Source organism: Rutilus rutilus (genome assembly GCF_951802725.1).
Source record: "Rutilus rutilus genome assembly, chromosome: 14".
NCBI lineage: Eukaryota > Metazoa > Chordata > Actinopteri > Cypriniformes > Leuciscidae > Rutilus > Rutilus rutilus.
The window spans coordinates 25895835-25917480 of NC_140219.1; the positions used below are offsets into that span (position 1 = coordinate 25895835).

At 38.7% G+C, this 21646-nt stretch overlaps 4 protein-coding genes across 6 annotated transcripts; 2 read left to right on the forward strand and 2 right to left on the reverse strand.

Annotated features, from left to right (window-relative positions):
* Positions 1 to 116: 116 nt before the first annotated feature.
* Positions 117 to 3053, reverse strand: smim19 (small integral membrane protein 19). Its single transcript, XM_084429835.1, has 3 exons — positions 2784 to 3053; positions 2432 to 2559; positions 117 to 735 (listed from the first exon to the last, which is right to left on the reverse strand). Exons 1-3 carry the CDS (start codon positions 3008 to 3010, stop codon positions 674 to 676), a joined length of 417 nt encoding a protein of 138 aa, XP_084285961.1. The 5' UTR covers positions 3011 to 3053; the 3' UTR covers positions 117 to 673.
* A 306-nt stretch (positions 3054 to 3359) lies between these two features.
* Positions 3360 to 6186, forward strand: LOC311303388 (uncharacterized protein). 3 transcript variants are annotated; one of them, XR_014629746.1, is made up of 6 exons: positions 3360 to 3544; positions 3765 to 3917; positions 4037 to 4136; positions 4447 to 4577; positions 4683 to 5673; positions 5772 to 6170. XR_014629746.1 is itself a non-coding variant. In XM_084429833.1 (5 exons), exons 1-5 carry the CDS (start codon positions 3491 to 3493, stop codon positions 4974 to 4976), a joined length of 732 nt encoding a protein of 243 aa, XP_084285959.1. In that variant the 5' UTR covers positions 3360 to 3490; the 3' UTR covers positions 4977 to 6186. The 3 variants fall into 3 exon arrangements, 1 of the variants encoding a protein (XP_084285959.1); XR_014629747.1 differs by having other exon boundaries at positions 4683 to 5667; positions 5762 to 6170; XM_084429833.1 differs by having other exon boundaries at positions 4683 to 6186.
* A 183-nt stretch (positions 6187 to 6369) lies between these two features.
* LOC311303387 (uncharacterized protein) lies at positions 6370 to 10965 on the reverse strand. The gene is made up of 8 exons (XM_084429832.1): positions 10885 to 10965; positions 9321 to 9416; positions 8901 to 8984; positions 8766 to 8822; positions 8594 to 8674; positions 8254 to 8352; positions 7860 to 8159; positions 6370 to 6529 (listed from the first exon to the last, which is right to left on the reverse strand). The coding sequence occupies exons 2-8, from the start codon at positions 9414 to 9416 to the stop codon at positions 6503 to 6505; spliced, it is 744 nt and encodes a 247-aa protein (XP_084285958.1). The 5' UTR covers positions 10885 to 10965; the 3' UTR covers positions 6370 to 6502.
* Positions 10966 to 12328: 1363 nt separating this feature from the next.
* On the forward strand, positions 12329 to 20469 carry ppp2r2cb (protein phosphatase 2, regulatory subunit B, gamma b). The gene is given in 11 exon segments (XM_084430758.1): positions 12329 to 12379; positions 12945 to 13043; positions 14085 to 14182; positions 15084 to 15225; positions 15318 to 15430; positions 15501 to 15678; positions 17023 to 17187; positions 17633 to 17802; positions 19762 to 19853; positions 19967 to 20255; positions 20258 to 20469. Coding segments are annotated over 11 exon segments (1467 nt in total). The 5' UTR covers positions 12329 to 12372; the 3' UTR covers positions 20372 to 20469.
* Positions 20470 to 21646: the final 1177 nt, after the last annotated feature.

Consider the following 21646-nt stretch of genomic DNA (forward strand, 5'->3'; position numbering starts at 1 on the left):
TTTTTGATGTAATGTTTATTTAGCCAGGAAAATGTGACAACTTTAAGTGTAGGCTAACATGATCTTACATTAGATTTTTTTAATAAATAAAGAACAGAGGACTTCTCAGTTACATTTGTTTAACGTTAAAATCTTTATTTTTGGCAGATTATTCTTTATACAGCCTGGCAGATCAGCCCAAAACAACTGACATGCATGTAAACTAGCACTAGAGGGCAATATAATACAGTACTGGAGAAAAAGGTACCCTAGCATGCACAACAAAATCAGGATACAGTATTTTCAACAGATTTAATTGGTCAACATTAAATAGCATTTTGTAACAATGATTTTGAGGTGAGTTAAAATGTTGATCTTAATGTTTGGGTGCGGATCACAAACAGTGATCAACATTACGGCACAGAGATGATGTTTGTCAAACATGTGACACGTTGAGATATTAGCCTATATACAAGCAATTTCACTTCCAACACCAGAGGGCAGTCTGTGTCATAGTCCACCAATGCCCCCTGTAAGAAAATCACAACTGTCACTTCTTCTGAATGTTTGAGAGGTAATGAAGAAAAAGAAAGGCTCTTCAAATAAAAAATAACATTCAAAATTCCCCTTCTCTCTGTGACCCGTTTTGCATTTCTGCACCATCTGCGGGTGAAGAGCGCCTCCTCTGGTGACTTCACTCCATTGACAGCTGCACACTGTCTGACTGCGACTGCTGCTGCTGATCATATTTACGAGCTGGGAAAACAACATACAACAGGGGATGAAAATATACCGATTATAACCTTGCAAAACTACGCTGATAACCTATTCTCTTTAAGAATGAGTTCATCCTCACATAAGGGTGCTGAAGACTAATCTATTAAAAATCTGGATTTTTCAACAGTTTGTTTTGCAGATCAACTTTCTGGCATAGTAATGCACAATTATGACAAAAAAAGCATGTATGTTTAGCTTTCCATTAAAACACATGTACATTGACTGAGAGAAATTATACAAATATGTCAAAATGGTAAAGATAGCTTTTTAGGAATATAAGATTTCTGATGGAGATTGAGGAACTTTTAAATTGTTCTTAAAACATGGTGGTGTGCTCACAGAAGACTAAGAAAAGAGATGATTCTGAATATTAACTTAATGAGAGGTGTTTGTGTTGATACATGGACATTTAAATGCAGTTAAAGGCACAATATGTAAGATATTTGGATTCAAATATCCAAAAAACACTAAAACAATATTTTGTTGACTTCTGGAGCCTACTTACATTAACAATGTTTAAATCCAGAGAAATCAGCTATTCTAACCAGTGTAACGGCCTGTGTCGTTGCGTCGCCTGTCAATGACGTCATATCCGCGTTACCAAAGACGCTTTAATATATTATCCATTTTATTAGACAAGTGAGCAACTGTTAGGATACTTTTATCGACCGCAAACTAATATTATTATTATTATTATATAGTTCAACACGGAAGTCTTATTGTTTGAATCTCTTGTTTTATTGATTTACTGCGAGTAGCATGTTTGTACCAATGCTAATCTGTTAAGTGGCTAACATAACATAATCGGAAAGAGCTTTATTTGTAGTAAAAATAATACAGCATTTTCTTCCACCATACAATATATTTTAAAATGAACTGCATTCCATTTAGAAATATAAGTCATCCAGCTTTTATTAATATGATATTTTAATATCAATTTATTGCAGTTTGCAACAAGTGTCTCATTCCAGCCACCGAGCGAACGCACAGAGTAACATTATAACATAACTTTCACACACTCAAATGTATTTTAGGAGGAGGTGGATATTAAACTTTAACTTTTATGGTAATTTTAATCATAAAATATGTGTAAACAACAAAGCGAAAGGAGTGGCAGCGGCCGTCTGCAGCATATAAGCATAATAAAACAGCAATGTTAATGTCCAAGGCTCTCGACTCTGCCTTGCTTCATAGCACAGTAATGTTAATAAGACTTTAATACATTAGCTCACCAATGAACACGATTTCTGCCTGAGTCCCATCGGACTGCTTTCCATCGGCTGTGGAGGTGATGACATCCATCAAACTACGCCTTTGTTATTGTTTTGAAAAAGCAACCTCTAATGGCAAAACTTACATACTGTGCCTTTAAAATGTAATACAAATAATGATAATGGAAAAAAACACACAAAAAAAAACATGTAGCCTACTACATGATGATAAACAAATGAAAAATGTAGTGAGAACACAGTTGGGTAGGGAAGCAATTTAATGCAGCATTAGCTGAACTGTGAGAGTGCTAGACTTGTTTTATCAGTCACTATTTAAGTGATGAATAATGCATAATATCTGTATTTTAACTGCATGTTGCCAGAAACTATAGCTATTACCTACCATGGCAACTTTTAGAAAGGACAAGAAACATAATTATGCAGAGAAAATGAGCCCAACCCACCCAGTGAATACATTTCCAGTTGTTGTCTCAGCCTGACTTTCTGCAGACTGTCGTAGAAGTTTGGCTCTGGTGAACTGCCGACGACTGCTGGTGGAAGCGTAAATATACGCATGATCTTCCTCTTATTTCTTAAATAAATTAAAAAAAAAAAAATTATTTTTTAAAAAAATTTAAAGAAAGAAAGAAAGAAAGAAAGAAAGAAAGAAAGAAAGAAAATGAGAGAGAGATTCTTATTTAAGAGACGTATCATAAGCGCTTTGTTTAAAATATTTAATCGAGACAGCTTTTACTTCAAGGACAATATATTTACATGATCGTGCGATAGTGAATATGAAATTAAACGGAGACTTACTTTCTGGCGTACATTAGCAGGGCGAAACTGACCAAAATAACCAGCAGGTAAACATTAGTGGCCTCATTCCAGGCTTCATGTACTGAATAATCCAGAGATTCCTCATCTGCCATCACCCCGTACCCAGCCATAATCACGCGTTTATTAAAATGCAAAATAATATATATATATTTATGATGTAAAATGGATTGTATCTGATCAGAAAACAGCGACTCCAACAATAACATTTATTTCCGGATAAGCAGAGAGTAGCGCAGAGTAAAGTTCAAAATAAAAGTCCCTGTGCAACTGTTTGACGGGGATTTCGACTTTTATCACTAGGCTAATCAAACACTGGCGATCATCTTTATAAATGATCACAGAACATGTTATCAGGACTTCAGTGGTAGTTGGAGAATTAGTTAGGAAAATTCAGTCACATAAATGATAGCGCCTGGATCACACTATAATTCTAATTTAATAATAATAACTCTGTTGCTTACACTTTTACTTTGAAACTGTTTTATGTACTCGGTCATTATTATGCTTTGCTTCATTTCCTTACGTGAAAGCAGGAAGTAAAATGTAAGTCCATACAATGTTTTCATTGGTCGATCGGCAATAAGGCGTGTCAGAACAAGACTCGCTGATTGGCTGCCCATTAGAACACGTGACTGTCTTTCCCCAAAATAAACACAGAGAGCACCATTGCATGATAAAGTTTAACAATGTCGTTACGATGCGCTTTTAAGCTTATTCACCGGTCTAATTTTGGGATAATGGTAAGGTTTTTATAAATGAATGAGTTTTCTGAACTGTGACGTAACCATATATTGTTTTAAAGCTTCAATAATTGTAAACCTGTATGTCTGTCTGTAACTGCTTGTAATCATAAACACATTTATCACTCTGTAATTGCTGAGCTTGAAAAATGACTTCTTCAAGTTGTTTATTAGTATGAATTAATGGATGCAACTATTAACCAAGTCATGTCCTTTGCAGTGCTCAGTTTCCCCAGCAAGCAGAGTTTGTGTGAAAATAGCAGCTCCTCACACACGACACAGCAGTTCAGAGGACATCAGTCGCTATCCAGTGCCAAACAAGAAGAACCTGCCATTTGATATTGTGGAACTGATGGAGGAGGTTGAACAGAAGGTTTGGCATCACATTCACGTTTAAAGGGAGAGTTCATCATCATTGACATTTCAAACCCATATTGCTCCTCATGAAGCACAAAATATGATGAATTTTGTGTTTCTTGTGTTCATCTACAGGGAGGGTTTTTGCCCAATGTCTTCAAGGTTCTTGCCCATCGTCCTGATGAATTTCGGGCTTTCTTCTCTTATTATAATGCCCTCATGAACAAGGAAAGTGGTACGACCTATTATTATTAATGCTTCATAGTAGCAAGTAGCTCCTTTTTTATTTAATTAATCCACATCTATTCAGCATATACATTTTTTTTTGTAAATTAGGTTTCAACCTGCGCAAGATTGGGATTTACTTGAATAATTAGTGTTACAAAGTTGTCATGTATCATCCATCTAAAAAAAAAAGTTTTTAAAAGATTTTGGTAGTTCTTTCATCAATATAACTGGAAACCACATGGAATAATTCTATGGTCAAACATTTGTCACAGACACAGTAAAAAATCAGGATGTGTTTTTTTGTACTTTTGTAACAGGTGGTCTGTCGAAAGCGGATCGGGAACTGATCGTTGTTGCGACCAGTGCTCACAATCACTGCTTGTATTGTGTGATATCCCACAGTGCATTGCACCGCATCTATTCCAAAAAACCCATGCTGGCTGATCAGGTACCTAAAATTTGTCCGTTTTCCAAGAATCCTATAAGTAATATGAAATGATGATGAAAAGTGAAAAGTGAGAATTGATTTTACTGGTACTGTCTTGACCCACAGGTTGCGGTTAATTACAGGGTTGCCGATCTGACCGCGCGTGAGAAAGCCATGCTGGACTTTGCTCTGACCGTCTGCAGGAGTGAAACAATAACTGAAGAACATTTCAGCACCCTGGAGGCTCATGGTTTTGACCGAGAGGATATTTGGGACATTTCTGCCATTGCTGCCTTCTTCGCCCTGTCCAACCGCATGGCCCACCTGACTGACATGAGACCCAACACAGAGTTTTACAACATGGGTAGAGTGCCGAGAGACAAAGCAAAAGCCTCTGATGGGCAGGTCAAGGGCGAATAGACTCATATCAGACTTTGAATCAAAGGTATAATATTGTACAACACCCCCAAAAAAACTGGCAAATAATCATTAAGCTGATTGTTAAAATCAGGAAAGAAAACATGTTTTGCAAAATTTCACCCTAAGTGGCTTCTCTTACACTTCCACTGATGTATGCACATGTACATTTTGAGTTTTATTAGTTAGCCTACATTTGTTTCAGTGTTAGTCCTCACAATGACATGGAAACTCGTTTCCGACACGAAAATAAAAAAGGTAAAAGCTCGCAATTCTTGCAATTGCATGTTTATATTTCACAATTCAGACTTTATTTCTCACAATTGATATAAACTCGCAGTTTTGAGGAAAAAAAAATCTGAAATCTCGCAATTGCAAGGAAAAAAATGGCAGAAACAAGCTTATATACTGTACAATAAAGAAGTCCTTGTTTATTTAAATTGGTTAGGCTTTGGTTGATAATTTATTAAAAGGAGAGAGAAGATCTGAATATCCAGTTCCACAAATGCATTCATAAAACATACAGTTGTGAGGACAACGTTTGGAATGAATTAGCGTGAATGGCTGTCTTATACAGCCAGATAATCATCTAATCTATAATGTAGTTCTGTGACCATTTTTACTGCCTTTATTATCTGGGTTACTCTTTATTTCGATAATCCACTTTAAGCATTCTACTAACTAAACTAAAGTTGTATAAGTAACTTTGCAACTACGTGCCAACTAGTAGAGTATTAGTAGACTGTTAGGTTCGGGTTAGTAGAATTAGTTGACATGTAGTTGCAAAGTTACTTATAGTTAGTAGAATGTTTAAAGTGGACTATCGAAATGTGAATATCCAGTGCTGTTTTTTTTTTCTCTGAACATTACACTTTTCTCCTGTAGGTGTCAACAGGAGGAAACTAATTTAAAAACGCAGGACACGGGAAACAAATTAAAATATAAAATGTGAATCCTGTTAGTCTGTTCTTAAGATAATTCTAGAAGTTAATACATAATCCATTTATACCTTGATTGTTCCAACCATTTGCTTGAGTGATACAGACTTGAATATTTGTCTTTTCTCTAAAGTACACACTGAACACTGTTTGATAGGCTTTTAACTCGCAGTCTGTGCTCACACACGACTGAGGGTTTGTTGACATTTAAAAAAAGAAAACTGCGCATAAACGAATTTTTTCATTTGTCTATGTACATAAAATAAAAATATTTAAACATAATGAAAGCACAAGACTCATGCATGTTTCTCATCTATGTGTCATTTATGAGGCATGTGTGTGCGCGTGTGTGTGTGAGACATATTTTAGTGTGTTTTTTTTTTTTATCAATGACTTTTGGTTTCATTACTGATTTTTGTATGACAAAATGCAGTTAAAGCATGCATTCACAGTTTTGTTTTTCATAAATAATTTATTTACATTGTAATATTACAATTATTTACAAATGATTTACAAACTTCGGTTTTCCGTTCACCAAATCTCAATGCCATAAATAGTGTAAACAACAAATTTCCCAATTTGTGTCTGAGTTCATCTTCTGGCCTGTAAATCTTCATGCTGTAATTGTAAAACGCACTGTATCAAAACCGTGCAGTACAGCAATTACAATAGAGTTGCAAGCAAATATGATTAAAGGTGAAGTTTATTCATATGATTTGAATGTGTAAAAACCATTATAAATTCATTTTCTGATTATCTACAGTTAAGGCCCATTCAGACCAAGGACGATAACTATAACAATAACAACTAGATGCGAAAGTTCGTCGAGACAAACTTTAAGTTGGCTTGAGAAAGTTTGGAGCAGAACGTTTTTTGCTAGGCGGTTGCTAGGATGTTATGGGTGGTTGCTATGGTGTTGCTAGGGTATTTTGTGCGGTTGCTAGGGTGTTCTGGGTGGTTGCTAGGTGGTTGCTAGGGTATTTTGGGTGGTTACTAGGGTGTTCTAGGTGGCTGCTAGGTGGTTGCTAGGGTATTCTGGGTGGTTGCTAGGCGGTTGCTAGGATATTTCTGGTGGTTGCTAGGGTCTTTTGGGTGGTTGCTAGGCGGTTGCTAGGATATTTTCGGTGGTTGCTAGGGTCTTTTGGGTGGTTGCTAGGCGGTTGCTAGGGTGTTATGAGTGGTTACTAGGATGTTTTGGGTGGTTGATAGGGTATTTTGGGTGGTTACTAGGGTGTTCTGGGTTGTTGCTAGGCGGTTGCTAGGATATTTTGGGTGGTTGCTAGGCAGTTGCCAGGGTGTCCTGGGTGGTTGCTATGGAGATTTTAGGCCATTACTTATTGGCTGCTCGATAATATAAATTCTCTGAGGGAGAGAGAGAGGGAGAGACGCAGGGGTGTCAGACCCTTTGTGTCTGTGTGTGTGAAAACGTCGGTTTGGATTTTATTTTTTTTAGAATGCCCAATGTTAAGTCAATGGGAGTTTTTCCGAGTTTTGATCGTCATTTTTAGGAAAACCGTAAGTCCGATCAGTCTGAAAAGATAGAGCACACCTGGTCAGATCAGTTTGAGTGTCTGAGCCGAGTTTGGAGTATGTAGAGTTAAAGCTCTAGGAGGAGATAGAGTATACATTTTTAGTAAGAAGAATAATAATAAGTTTAAGTACAATATCAGTAAGTTGGCTCTCTCAAGCCAACTTAATAAAGTTATCGTTCTAAGTATAAAAGGATGTCCTATAACGGCACAGAGAAAAGACCTTGTTGGAATCACTTTCAGAACTTTTTTCTGAAACATTGACAGCCAATCAGAATCCATCCTGCTTTAAAGAGCTAGGGCATTTGAAGCGGCAGACGACAAACCCCGCAGCGTGCTTATTGTATGTTGGTGTGGACACTTATATAGTTATCATTTTTGGTGTGAACGGGCCTTTACTCAAAAATGCTCATAATTACCTCGTATGCTGGTGGAGGTGCCCTTGGGACTGGACTGTTGTTTAGTAGAAGTGCAGCTGAGACTTGGTCGTAGGTTGGTGGAGGTGTAGTTGGTACTTGACTGTAGTTTGGTGGAGGTGCATTGGAAAACGGACCCCACATTGGCAGAAGTGCAGGTGAGACTTGGCCATCTGATGTTGGCATCATGTACAGGACTGAACTAACAGGCTGTCCCATTGCAGAAGAATCCGGCTGGCCCATTAGCACAATATGGTTGACCGGCAAATCTGTATTCATGTAACTGACCGTGACAGATCTTGACTGAGAGAGAACCAACATCACATTTATTATACATCTATTTCATCTTATTCGGTTTTTCCTAGGATTAATGTTTTAAGCTCTTGATGATGTTTACCTTTGGTTTGCAACAACAGGGACAGAAGGTTGCGGCAACAGCAAGAGAGAAGATAGAGATCAGAATATCACATGCCATTAGGAGAAAGCAGGACACACCCTGATTGAATAAGAAAGATACAGTGATTATAAACTAAAATATGAATACAGTATGAATCAAAAACCGGTTGTCATATCCAAACAGTACAAAGGGTGGATTAGTTTACTGCTATGTTACACCGTTGTAGACTACATCAGAGTCACAATATATAAGCACTTTCATCTAAGTTTGGAAAAACAAAGATTTACAGTAAATCATTTTAATTTAGACACACATACAGATACTGAATGAAACCACTTACCCAAGTGATATAAAAGTGAGAGCGTAGGGAGAAAGCAGCTACTGCGAAATTCACATAGCTGAGTATTTGGGAGTATTTAACCTACAAGACAACAATAAATAAATAAAATTCACCTTACGCCAATTTATTAAAAAGTTTTGCTTCTTCTCGAGGCAGTAAAGTTGACACTTGCCAGACGTGGTTTACATGTGTGTGCAGCCGAGACTGTTAGAGCTCCGATTATAATGAACTGCAGAATAGAAATGGAACAAAATTCAGTATTTGTTCATTGCATAATGTTGTACTGATATTGAAATGATTGACTTACAACAATTGGTGGCCAGAGAAGAAAAAGTATATCGTTCCAGATTGTCAAAGCAAGTCCTAATAAGGCTAGCAAGATTTCCAATATCTGTGATAGAAAAACATTAGATATAATACCTGTTAATTCATACACACTAAACACAGGCGAGGCAAGGACTTTACTTTTACTTTATATAACCAAAATAACAAAGATTAACACAGGAGAAGGTAAAACGCAACAGCTTCACTAACAAACATAAACGCAATACTTGACAGAGAACTGAGGGAAATACAAAGCTAAAGGAGGACTTAAACAAGATGATAATGACAAGTATGAAAACAAACTAGCAACAGGAACCAGGGCAACAAACTAAACACAGGAAAATAAGAACATACAAAACTAAGAGCAACAGAAACAAAGCAGAATGTAAAAAGTGTGTTTTACCCCCAAACCCATTGGCTTGATCTTCAGGAACTGGGAGACGTCATACTGCTGCTGGTAGACTTCAGTGCTCATCATCACATCAGTGGGTTTTGGCATCTTTCAACACACAGAGAGTATCTTTACACGTCTTCTCTTTCTAATCAGTCGAAGCCTAGTGCCTAGAAACCAAACGTCACGGATCACGCTTTCATTCCTGAAGTTGGGAATCAAGATTTACCTGAAGAGTTGCTTCCCAACAATGTGAAAGAGTCACTATGGAGCTAAAGAATGTTGAGGCGAGCAACATTACTCTGTCAATCACACTGACAGCCTTTACTTAACCAGTTTCACATGTTAAAAGAGTGCTGGTCTGAAGATCAGCACCTCTGTGATTTATCCACAATGTTTTTTTCTTTTATACAACAGCTCAACAAGTTGATTAAGTTGAATATAGAGCAACTGCATGTTTAACTTTGGATGCTTCTATGTCCCAGCCAGGGGTTACCAGATTTCAACTTGAAAACTTAAAAAGTGTGTTTTGAGGTTTGTTTACAATCCAGAGGGCCAAAAGTGCCCATAGTTAAACCAGGGTCAATGCCACAAGTCTAGGTTGGTGCTGTTGGCCCACCCAAACAACACTACCAGAATATACCAATGGTCCGGCAAAATAAGTCCTGGCAAAAGAGCCTAGCATATAGTTTATAAAGTTATTCATTATTTCGAACCTGTAACGAATCTGCTTGGCTCTCGAAAGATACGATGACATTCAATGAAGTGTATGGCACCAGCGCACATAATTCATTCGCATTGTGCGGATTTGGCTCACTTTTTGAGTGATTATTTCTTTCTGCAAAATAAATGGATGACAGGGAAATTAAACCAAAGATTTCCAGTAACAAGCTACTTTTTCCAATGATTAGCGAGTAGCACACCAATCACAGTTTTAATGTCACATTTGTATTAGTTTACTACCGAGTGTTAAATAACAGTTCTCATCTCTCTCTTGATTCTAGCGAATCGGTTCTTCCTAAATGAACTTCATTCTGTTTTACAAGCATGGAAAGTCTGATTCATCATAGTGAGTCGGTTCGTCCTAAACAGTCCCCACTCTCAATTGTAACTTTGGAAAATCGGTTCGTTCAGACGTTTTGTTCTTGTGAATTAACAGATTACTAAAAGATTCACTGATTTGAGTCTCTACATGGCATTTAAGGTTTGTTTATAGCCAACTATCAAACAGTTATATTAATCAGGAAACAGAAATTCAGTAGCAGACTACTTTGCCTATATTTTGCTTCGAAAACAGTTCAAAGCTGAATCAAATGGAGAACACCGCCTCTAAGCAACACACAATAGTGGTGTTTCGTTCCTGAATAAATCAGTATTGTTAAAGTAATCACTTAAGTGAATGATTCAATAAAATATATGTTGTACCTCACATGTCTAGTTCCTATGCCAACCCAACACAGTCTTTACAACTATTGAGAATAGTGCTCAAATATCATTCTAAAGCCCCTTAAGCGGTGTGTAAAATAAACATTTCTGAGCAAAATAATTCATAAAATTGAGAGATTGCATGCTTTACCTAATGTTGGTGCTGCTCTTGTCTTTGCTATTCCAATGTTCATTTTCATTTTCATTCAGAAGGCTTATATCTGTGTGAAAACAGACTCCTCCCTCTCTCCCTCCAGGCAGTGTGTGTAAGGGAAACTCATGCAGCGAACATGTCAGAAACTCAAAACTATAGCACAGCACAGCACAACACAACAAATATATTTAAATGTTTTTTTTTTTTTATTCTCACATCAATTGTAATATATATGTATGCCATCGGTACACCACACCATTTCATCTAGTCATTATGAAGCATCACAGAATGTTGCAAAAGATCAAAATCTGTAAAAGCAGCATGTTAACAAAATAGATCTGCTATCTATGCAGGTCAGGAAGTGAATTAAGCTCGGTCTACTTTTATCTTCTCACTCACACGCTGAACATTACACTCTCATCAACACTTGATGCTCTCTGGCCTTTGCAGCCCAAAAGACAGAACTCTTCAAAAGATAGTCTTCATTATTAATCATGGACTGGATATGAAATGCATAATACACTGAGAAAACAGAATGTGCAAAAAAAATGAACTTTTAGGGGAAACCAGCTTGTCACTTTCGTCCATTAGATCAAAAGATCTGAAAAGGCCCATACATTTACCCGGCCATAGACCCTCCCTTCGAAGAAATCAGGACAAAAATGGTCGAAAGTGAACAAAAGAGACGTGTTAAAACTACATTTGTAATTACACAGTTGACCCTTCCCTTACACCTTAACCCACCCTTATACCCACCCATCCCGCCACCCCTGTCCCTAACCTTACCCGTATCACACCTCAATAGCAGCAAAAGTGTTTTACAATACAACATGAACACAATAAGTACTTATTTTTCGATGTAAGTACATAGTACTTAAAGCCACTTAACATAAAGTGGGACCTTTAAGGTTTCTCACATCTTTATGTAACCATTGCAATGCCTCATGTTTCCTGCCAGACTCGCGCTGTGCTCACAGACAGATGCGGTTACCAGGCAACCGCTCTTGTAGCTGTATCAGTGTGATGCTGTAGTGGGGGGATGCTGCTCTCTGTGATGCTGATCTGCTCTCCCATTGGCTACAACTCCCGGACCGGTGTGCCTGATTGGACGAGTGCGTGTCACTCAGCATCTTTGTGTCTCCCTCTCTGTGGTGTGCTTCGTCGGAGGAGTCTATGCAGCAGAATAGGCAGAATGTTTACCCCTCCCTCATTCTTCTGCACAAACATCAGTATGCCTACGCATAAATCCAGCTGTCATATGTTTACTTCTGATTTCAGGAAAACCCAACAGGAATGAATTGACCAGAAGGGTCCTCTGGGTGTAGATGCATCCCAACTGAGCCAAGAGATTCTTGTTGTGGTTTTTCTTCAGCATTTTTCTGTGGAGTTCACATCCTGTAGAGAGTCATCAGTCTCTTCGCACGGACTTACCCCTCATTTACCCCATGACGCTTTGCAGCAGACCTCGATGCTGATGGATGAAAAATGGATGGTGTGTTGCTCATTCCTCAAACACACACACACCTTCACAGACATCTTTTGTACACACCAACTCAGCAATGGAACTGAATGAATATATCAGTATCTGAACGCGACTGCTAGCACAGCGATGTGACAGAAGGTAAGAGTGTTTTTCTATGAACGTCTTGTTTTTCCATTTAAATGTTCATGCTTGCTTTGCTGTCCGAATGTTTACAAGCAAAAGTGAGCCATGTGATCCTCTTTAAACACCCTAAACTACATCTCAGAGGCCATTTAAAAGCTTTTAGACCAGATGGAGATGTTTATGTGTGGCAAATCTGGGATTCCCTCCGCCACCCCCCGCCCCCCCTCCCCTCCCCTCTGATAATCTGTTGTTTATGTTGATGCAAAACAAGATTACATCAACTAATCTCAAATCTAGGCCCATTTCAGCACATCAAAACCATCGTGTAGATCTGCATTGAATATCAGCCTCTGGAACATCTCTCTCTGGCAGACATTAAAACACCGGTAGCTTGTTCTAACCCTTCCACTTTTTTAACGCGGTCTCATCATGAAACTCCTCCTCTTTGCAGGATTGGTAGAGCTGCAGCCCCGCCCTTGGTTCCGTCCCAGAATGCTGAGCCCGGTTCTCTGTTCAGACCTCGCAGCCTTGGAGCCAGAGTACACTGAGGGTACACACACACACACACACACACCATCATACCCCACAAACTCACGTGGATCTACAATACCAGTCAAAAGTTTGGACACACTGATGCTTCTCGTAAAAGCTTTGATGAAACACTTGAATTAGTTTTGTAGACATAGATAAATGTCTTTATATGACGCAGTCAACACGTAGGAACAACTTCAGTACTGTTTAAAAGCATCCCAGGATGCACCTTGTGAAGTTTTTGAGAGAACGAGTATGCATCAGTGTTATTTTAGTATCATTGAGATACTATTATAGGTTTTATTAATAGTTTAAATTATTTTCATATTTTAGTTAAAGTTTTAGTCATTTTGTTATTTTTCCTTTTTATTAGGTTTATGTAGGCCTATATATAGTCAAATTTATATATATATAAATCTTTATAGATTTTATTCATTTTTATTTCAGTTTTAGTTTTTTTTTAGAAATGTTTCTTTGGCAACTAGTTGAAATAAAATAATTGTACGTTTTTTTTTTTACATTGTATTGTTGTATCATTTATTTCACGTAACACATTCATTTTTTATAATAACCCTACTGTGCAGAGCTGGGATCTCGACAAAGAAGCTCAAATATAAGATCATTTTGGTTACTACATAATTTCCATATTTCCATTTGTGTTATTTCATAGTTTTGATGACTCCCCCATTATTTTAAAATGTGGAAATTAGTCATAACAAAAAGTGTCCAAACTTTTTATGAGCACTTTAACTAGACAGAGACACTTTTCGACCTTTGTATTGGTGTTTACATAGTGAATGTGCACACCTTGGCATTAAAACTGTTTTTGGATCTGTATTCAAATACAAATATTTCATTAGTTTACTTTGGCAAAGAAATGTTTGACTCAGGCACGTCTAATATTGACTGAGCAGATCTGCAGTTTTATTGACAGCACATTACAATAAATAGAGGCCTGTGGATTTTACAAATATATATATGATTCCTTACTCAGATCAACCAAAAGAGTATTTTGATTCACATGCAACTTATTTCTTTTTCAATCGTGTCTGTGTTTCAGCGGATGTCATCTCTACGGTGGAGTTCAACCAGACTGGAGAGTTCTTGGCCACGGGTGATAAGGGTGGGAGGGTTGTCATCTTTCAAAGAGAACCACAGGTGAGAGATATCTCTGGCAAACACACTTTTCCATTTTTGACAAGCTTCCTATTGAAACTGGAAGTTGGGATGGGAGATTTTGAAGCACAAGTTGCATTTTTAAAGTCAATAGGTTTTAGTTTACATCACAGTAACACAATGATTTCCTTGCAATTGTGAGTTGAAGGCAGGTGGTGTTTATAATGTAGTGGGAAGAGACATTCTTGGCCAACTATGGCACATATGGCTCAGTTCTGGCAGTGGTAAAGGTCATACTGGCCCACACACATCAAGCCGGTTTTAGTGTGAGTTGTGGCTTGATGCGGCCCATTTTTACTTTGCCGCTGCCAGAACTAAGCCATATGTGCCACAGTTGGCCCAGATGAGGCCCGGATATGTATGCTATTGCCATCCACACACAGGTTGAGTATGTAGGCCAGAAGAATGTGGGAGATGTGGGCCACAACTGGGCCAGATGCCATTTGCTATCTGGGGTATATTAGCAGATTTGACAGTTTACGTAAGAATGCTTTTATGAATGATTTAAGCCAAAATTCATTCCCCTCATGTTTTAAGAATGAGGCCCAATACATTTTAAATATGCATATCTTGTTTACTCTTTTTTTGATTAACTTTTCACATACAGATGCCCTAAAAGCTAACAGATGAAACCACAAAGCTTTAAATTAGATTTCATGGGGACTTTTATTTTTAATTAAATGACATTTTTGTATGGAAATTATAATTATTATAATAAATGATATTTATTATATTTACCAAGTTTAACCTTTTATTTGAACATTTACTCATAGATATCTTAACACAGGAAGTAAGCAGCAAAATTGACAGCAAAACAATGAATTCATAATTCCTTTATGATAACAACGGCTTGTTATCTTGTCCCGCTACCTCTCTCTTTTAGGGCGAATATAATGTTTATAGTACATTTCAGAGTCATGAGCCTGAGTTTGATTACCTGAAAAGCTTGGAGATTGAGGAGAAAATCAATAAGATTCGATGGCTGCCTCCACATAACCCCGCCCACTTCCTCCTCTCCACCAATGGTAGCCGCTAAAACGCTTGATAACATATCAAACAATGCCAAAACACAATGATGAATCATTAAGAATAACATACCTTTTGTGATTCTTGTCAGATAAGACCGTAAAGCTGTGGAAGGTGAGTGAGAGAGACAAGCGAGCAGAAGGCTATAATCTCAGAGACGAGGAAGGCAGACTGAAGGACCTCTCAACAGTCACCACTCTACAGGTGTGTGGTATTTCTCCTTTCTTCTGTTCTGTTTCTTCTCAATGCCTGATGTGAGTTTCCGCTGGTGTAGGTCCCTGTCCTGCGGCCGATGGATCTGCTGGTGGAGGCGACCCCACGCCGTGTTTTTGCTAACGCACATGCATATCACATCAACTCCATCAGTGTTAACAGCGACTGTGAGACGTACCTGTCTGCTGATGACCTGAGAATTAACCTGTGGCATCTCAGCATCACGGACCGCAGCTTCAGTATCCTCGTCATTTTACTGTGAGAGAGAGCTGCACAGATATGGATAAAACTAGATTTGAAAGGTGCTAAGGTGCTTTGAGTGGCTTTTAGCATGTTGCTGAGCACCAAACAACATGGTGACCAATCTTTTTAGCAGGAGCCAGTTGCATCAGCTGTGCGTGAGTTGCAAATTAAAGGGGTCCTATTATGCCCTTTTACGAAGTCCTGATTTAGTTTTTGGGCGGTGTACTAAAATAGTCTTTCATGCATGATTGTTAAAATAAAAAAAAAACATTATTTTTCACATATTTTACATTATTACAGGTCCTCTCTTCCCAATCTGGCCTGAATGCGTCATTTAGTTTCTGTTTAGACGAAACCCCTCCTTCTGAAATGTGCTGTGATTGGTTAGCTGGCCCAGTGTTAGGGAAGCGAGTGTTAGGGAAATGTCACGTCCCTTACCATAACCGCGAGTTTCATCTGCTCAGGTGTAAATATAAAGGATGGCGGCAATTTCAAACCTGATTCAGACCCTGACAATGTTAACAAACAAGAGGAGCATCCAGAATGGATATCATGCACGGACTTTGCAACCACAAAATTCCACAGGACGTTTCAGAGTGGTATGCAAGCTTTTGTGCGTTTAGCCTGCACTGTGGCTCCGGAAGCTGTTCTCCGTAAAATGTGTCGCACACAGATAAACGTTGGGATTATAATATTCAGGAACAGTGTTTAAAATAAATTTAAACCACTCTAAGTTCGTCAGCCTTGGGAAGTTCGAACAAATGAGTTTTGGAAAAGGGGTGAAAATGTTATATTTAGTGTAAATGTATCTGTTCAGTCCCTTAACTAGATATTTGCTGATTACTTAGCCTATAGTTTTGCTTCACTGAAATCAAAAAGATTCCCAACAAATCTGAATCAAAGACTGTATCACAGAATCGACCTTTGCATCTCTAAACAGCACACAGCAGTGATATTATGTTCCTGAATAAATCAATATTGTTAAACTAATCACTTGAGTGAATGATTCAATAACTCATTTAGAGAGACAGACACTCTAGGCTAAACAGTTTTGTACCTCACATCTCTAGTTCCTCTGCCAACCGTCCACCAACCCATTACAGAACGAATGGTGCAAGTGAATAAATTACAGAGTTAGTCACAAACTAGCTAGTGTCGTAGCCTCTTTGCATTCCAGGTTAAGCAAGAACCTGCAAACGGCTGGTGCAACCCTACAGAAATCCAGAAGAAAGCTTTTTGTTTTGGACTTTTTGTTAATAGTTACTGTTAGAAATGTTGTTATGAATTAGTGATGATATAAAACCTCAGTTTGTCAGGGTTCCTCAGCGAGTTTCTGTCAGATATTGTAGATTTAAAGCCGGAAAACATGGAGGACCTCAGTGAGGTGATCACAGTGGCAGAGTTTCACCCTCACCACTGCCACCTGCTGGCCTTCAGCAGCAGCACAGGAACCACACGCCTCTGTGACATGAGAGCTCGCGCGCTCTGCGACCAGCATGCCAAATGTAAGCCACGCACATGCATATAATGCAAAATCATACTGCAAAGTACGACATTTTCCTGAATGTACTGATTTTGCTGGTCTTGAAACAACATTCCTTTCCACCATAACCTGTAACTACCCCTGAAATCATCAATTCCTTCAGTCCTAAGCCTAAAATCTTGGTGGTTGGCAGTAATGTTGTTCCAAGACTTATACACTAATGCGGAACATATCCACTAATAGTAGCCTATTAAAAGTGTTTTTTTTTTTTTTTTTTTTTTGATGAAATTAAATTGAACTTAAGATATCCTGAAGCACTTAAACTTTCAGATTTGAAACTCAATTTGCCATCGTCCATATTTAATGTAAGGTCAGGTGATACTTGTTTACATTCAAATGGTTGTTAATGTCACAATGCTTTGTATTAAATGAAGTGTTTTTATATCTGTGTGCTCACTTCATTACAGTGTATGAAGAGGCAGTGGATCCAGCCCGCCGCTCGTTCTTCTCAGAGATTGTTTCCTCTGTGTCAGATGTGAAGTTCAGTCACAGCGGCCGCTACCTGCTGACTAGAGATTACCTCACTGCTAAAGTCTGGGACCTCAACATGGAAAATAAACCTGTGGAAACATACCAGGTCTCTCACCTACTCACTCACTCAAACATATAGCCTACACAAACTCACACAGTGTTTTAGCTAGAAGGGATCCAAGCCTCACAGTGCAAGTGGCCTCACTAACACAAAAATAGCATAGAAATATTGTTTTGGACATATACAATGATAGTACCATACCACTGGTTTTCAATTATGAAACTTCTTCATGTAAAAGTAATAGTAAATGTGATATTATAAAGAGAAAATGTTGTTTGCTACATTAAACTGACTTGCACTATAGCCAAAAGAAATTAAAATATCTGAAAAAAATACTTTTTGTTAAATTTACAGTTTATCTGTTGTCTACCCTATATTAAGAGTATATTATTATTAAGGAAATAAATAATTAAGAGTAATTATAAAAATGAATCAACTGTTTTTAGCTGAAACTGAAACTAAAACTATTAAACATTGTTTTCTTTAAATGAAATAAATCTGAAATAAAAGAAAATATAAAAATGAGATGAAAAGCTTAAACTTAAAACCCTTTTTAATCAATGAAAAGTAAAAATGTTGCCTTGGCAACTGATTAAAATAAAATTTCAGTTGAAGTACTAAAATGACTAAAACTGAAATAAAAAAAACTAATAAAGCACTTAAAATTACTCAAACTTATTCAAAAGAACACTGAAAATATATAATAAAATCGAATTCAAAGTATGATATTATTATTAAAATATGAATATTAATATAGTTATTATATAACTATATGCACATTTGTCTTTAGAAATGAACCATGGAGGACTAATAATATAAATACCAAGGCTGTGTCCGAAATCGCCCCCTATTCCCTCATTCACTATTCCCTACATTACTCCACTAATATAGTTCACTTGAAGGAGTGAATGAAAACGAGTGAGTGAATTCGGACACTGAGTGTGCCTAGAGGGCTGCCGCCTTTGCATAGTTTGTGTTTGCTGTTTAATAATCATTTGAAACTTAGCAAACTGGCAGCTCCAGTAGTAATGAAAAGATGTCATGGAAACTACGTAAAACCTTAGTGAAACAATTTAATCAATTAAAAATGAATTTATACCTGTTTGATATTACGCTGTAGCCACCTTGGACCAGCGGTTTGGAAAATGGATGAATCAGCTGCGGGCGCCATCTTCTGGTCTCACAGTGCACTATAGGTATTCTCTAGCCGTTGAGCGTACAACGGTTGTACAATCGTTATTGCGGTGCATTGTGGTATTGAATGAGTGCACTTGATAACGTCCACTATGGTTTTGGACACCACTACAAATGGCTGTACCCTCAAACAGCGCCCTATTTGAGGGTATAGGGTGCGATTTCGGGCACAGCTCAGGTTCTATCATGAAACTAGATGCCGCAGGCTAATGGGTCCTTATTGCAACCTGGTGACAGTTGTATCGTTAACTACACGGCACTAGCTGATTGGTTCCTGTCGCATCTGCAGCCGATGAGCTTGCTGATCAACATTGAAATAGTTTGCAGCGCACTTTCAGAGTACTTCTGAAACCCTCCACCTTCCCCAGCTCCACCTGTATAGATCTGCAACAGTATGTCTTACATGCTACTGCTAACAGATACACAGACACGCTGCTGTGAGCAAGTCTCTGTACTTGCTCTGCAGATGCAGCGTAGCAGATCTGTTCCGACGGGACCAAATACATTAACTTTGTCATATCCATTACCGTGCTAAATAGTTGTCATGATAGAAATAGATCTAAATAAATCTTCAGGAAAGGGAGAGGGCAGCTCCATTAAACATCTTGATGTAGTTGGACAAAAAGCACCTCAAAGGTGAGACCTTTAAAATAACCTTTTAATTCTCTATTGAAGAAAAGCCAAAACCAGAATGGTTTTATTTCATTACAGATTATGTTTTTAACCTACAGTATAAACCAACATTCCAGTTATATATCACTTCACTGCATTTATCATGAGCGCTTAACTTTTTTTTGCTTGTCTTTTTAGGTCCACGACTACTTGCGAACCAAACTGTGCTCTTTGTATGAAAGCGATTGTATTTTTGACAAGTTTGAATGTGCTTGGAATGGAACGGACAGGTGAGGCCCTAACCATAACCTTTACAACATTAACCTCTGACCTCTGAAATATAACTCGAGCGGGTCCACCCGCTGTGCACCTGTTCCCTCTCAATCCCTCTCTTCCTCCGCAGCGTGATAATGACGGGGGCTTACAACAACTACTTCCGAATGTTTGACCGGGCGAGCCGGCGTGACGTGACTCTGGAGGCCAGTCGTGAGATGTGTAAGCGGCGTGCCGTCCTGCAGCCGAGGCGCGTGTGTGTGGGGAAGAAACGGAAAGAGACGGACGTCAGCGTGGACAGTCTGGACTTCAGGAAGAAAATCCTCCATACCGCCTGGCATCCCAAAGAAAACATCATCGCCATCGCTGCCAGCAACAACCTCTACATTTTTCAGGACAGACTGACGGCCAACGGACATCACAACACACCGGAAATACAAAGTGCGCCTCCCAAATGACAGACGCACCCAAATCTGACTTTGTAATGTTACACAGTCTTCTGGCACAAAACACGTGCAAGATCCAGTCCATTTGATTGCCCTTTATTATCACATTTCCCATCTGCGTTCAGTGTCACCAGTATCAGAACAATCTCAAAAACTATCACGAACATGTATAACCCCAACAATTGAATAATAGAAACTGTAACTGTGGTTTTGAATGAAAATGTATCGCTCAGATTCAGTGCTATAGCATGGCATGCAAGTATGAACACTCGGGTTAGATAATGTTCAGCTACCCTGAAACGTACGGATCGCACATGCATGTTTACAAAGCTGTTTGCTCATCATGAACAGGGCTTATTTAACAGTGATGATTGTAAGCGAATCAGAGCCTTTACAATGCTTTACAACGCTCTGCACTGCTTGTATAGAATTACGTGTCTGTTGTTTCTTCTCAGGCTTGAGGTTTCTTCAGTTTTCTTTGGTTTGACTAAACTGCTCAGGGACTCTCTAAAGGCCTATTTATACTTCTGCGTCGAACTGCCGGCGTAGCTACGTCGTAGGCTGTGTGTAGCGCGCATACCCTACGGCGTACCCTGACGTGCACCTCTCCAAAAATGTAACAACGCGTCAATTCTACGCGGACACAAGCGCTGTGATTGGTCTGCCAGAACCCCTCCCTCGGGGTTTCACATGCTCCCTAGGTGCGCGTCAACGCGGACAACGACACAGAAGTATAAATTAAAACCAACACGTTGCCTACGGCGTATAGGCTCCGGCGTAGGTCCAACGCAGAAGTATAATGAGGCCTTAAGGCCTCTTCCTATGTTCAATGGCAAAACTCACCAAAACGAAATCCAGAACAAGCAGAGGACAGGATGCAGGAATTATGGAGGTCTGCTGAGAGACATTGCTGGAAGGAAAACAGCATGTGCAGGGATCAGTTTCAATGCTGAGTCATCACCACCCCCACCTCATTGTGTAAAGAGCATTCCCAATTCAACGCTTTTGAACACATACTAACAGGCATTTGCTAGCTAGTGCACTGGTTGGATGATTTTATTTAATGTGTTGAAGAAACAGCTCAGCCAAAAATGAAAAAGAAATTCTCACCCTCATGTCATTCCAAATCTGTTTGGTTTTCTTCCTGAAGAGAAATTCAGCGGGATGTTCATGCTGCCCTTTTCCACACAATGTGAAAAAAACAACTCGATCTCGTGGCAATTCGTATGAATTTTACGAGGTGGCTAATTCGCACGAATTCATACTTTTTGCTAAATCGTACATATTTTACGAGTTGCCCAATTCGTATGAATTTGAACGAATGAACTACCCCTGACCCCGCCCCCCCATTACTGGGGTTTCGA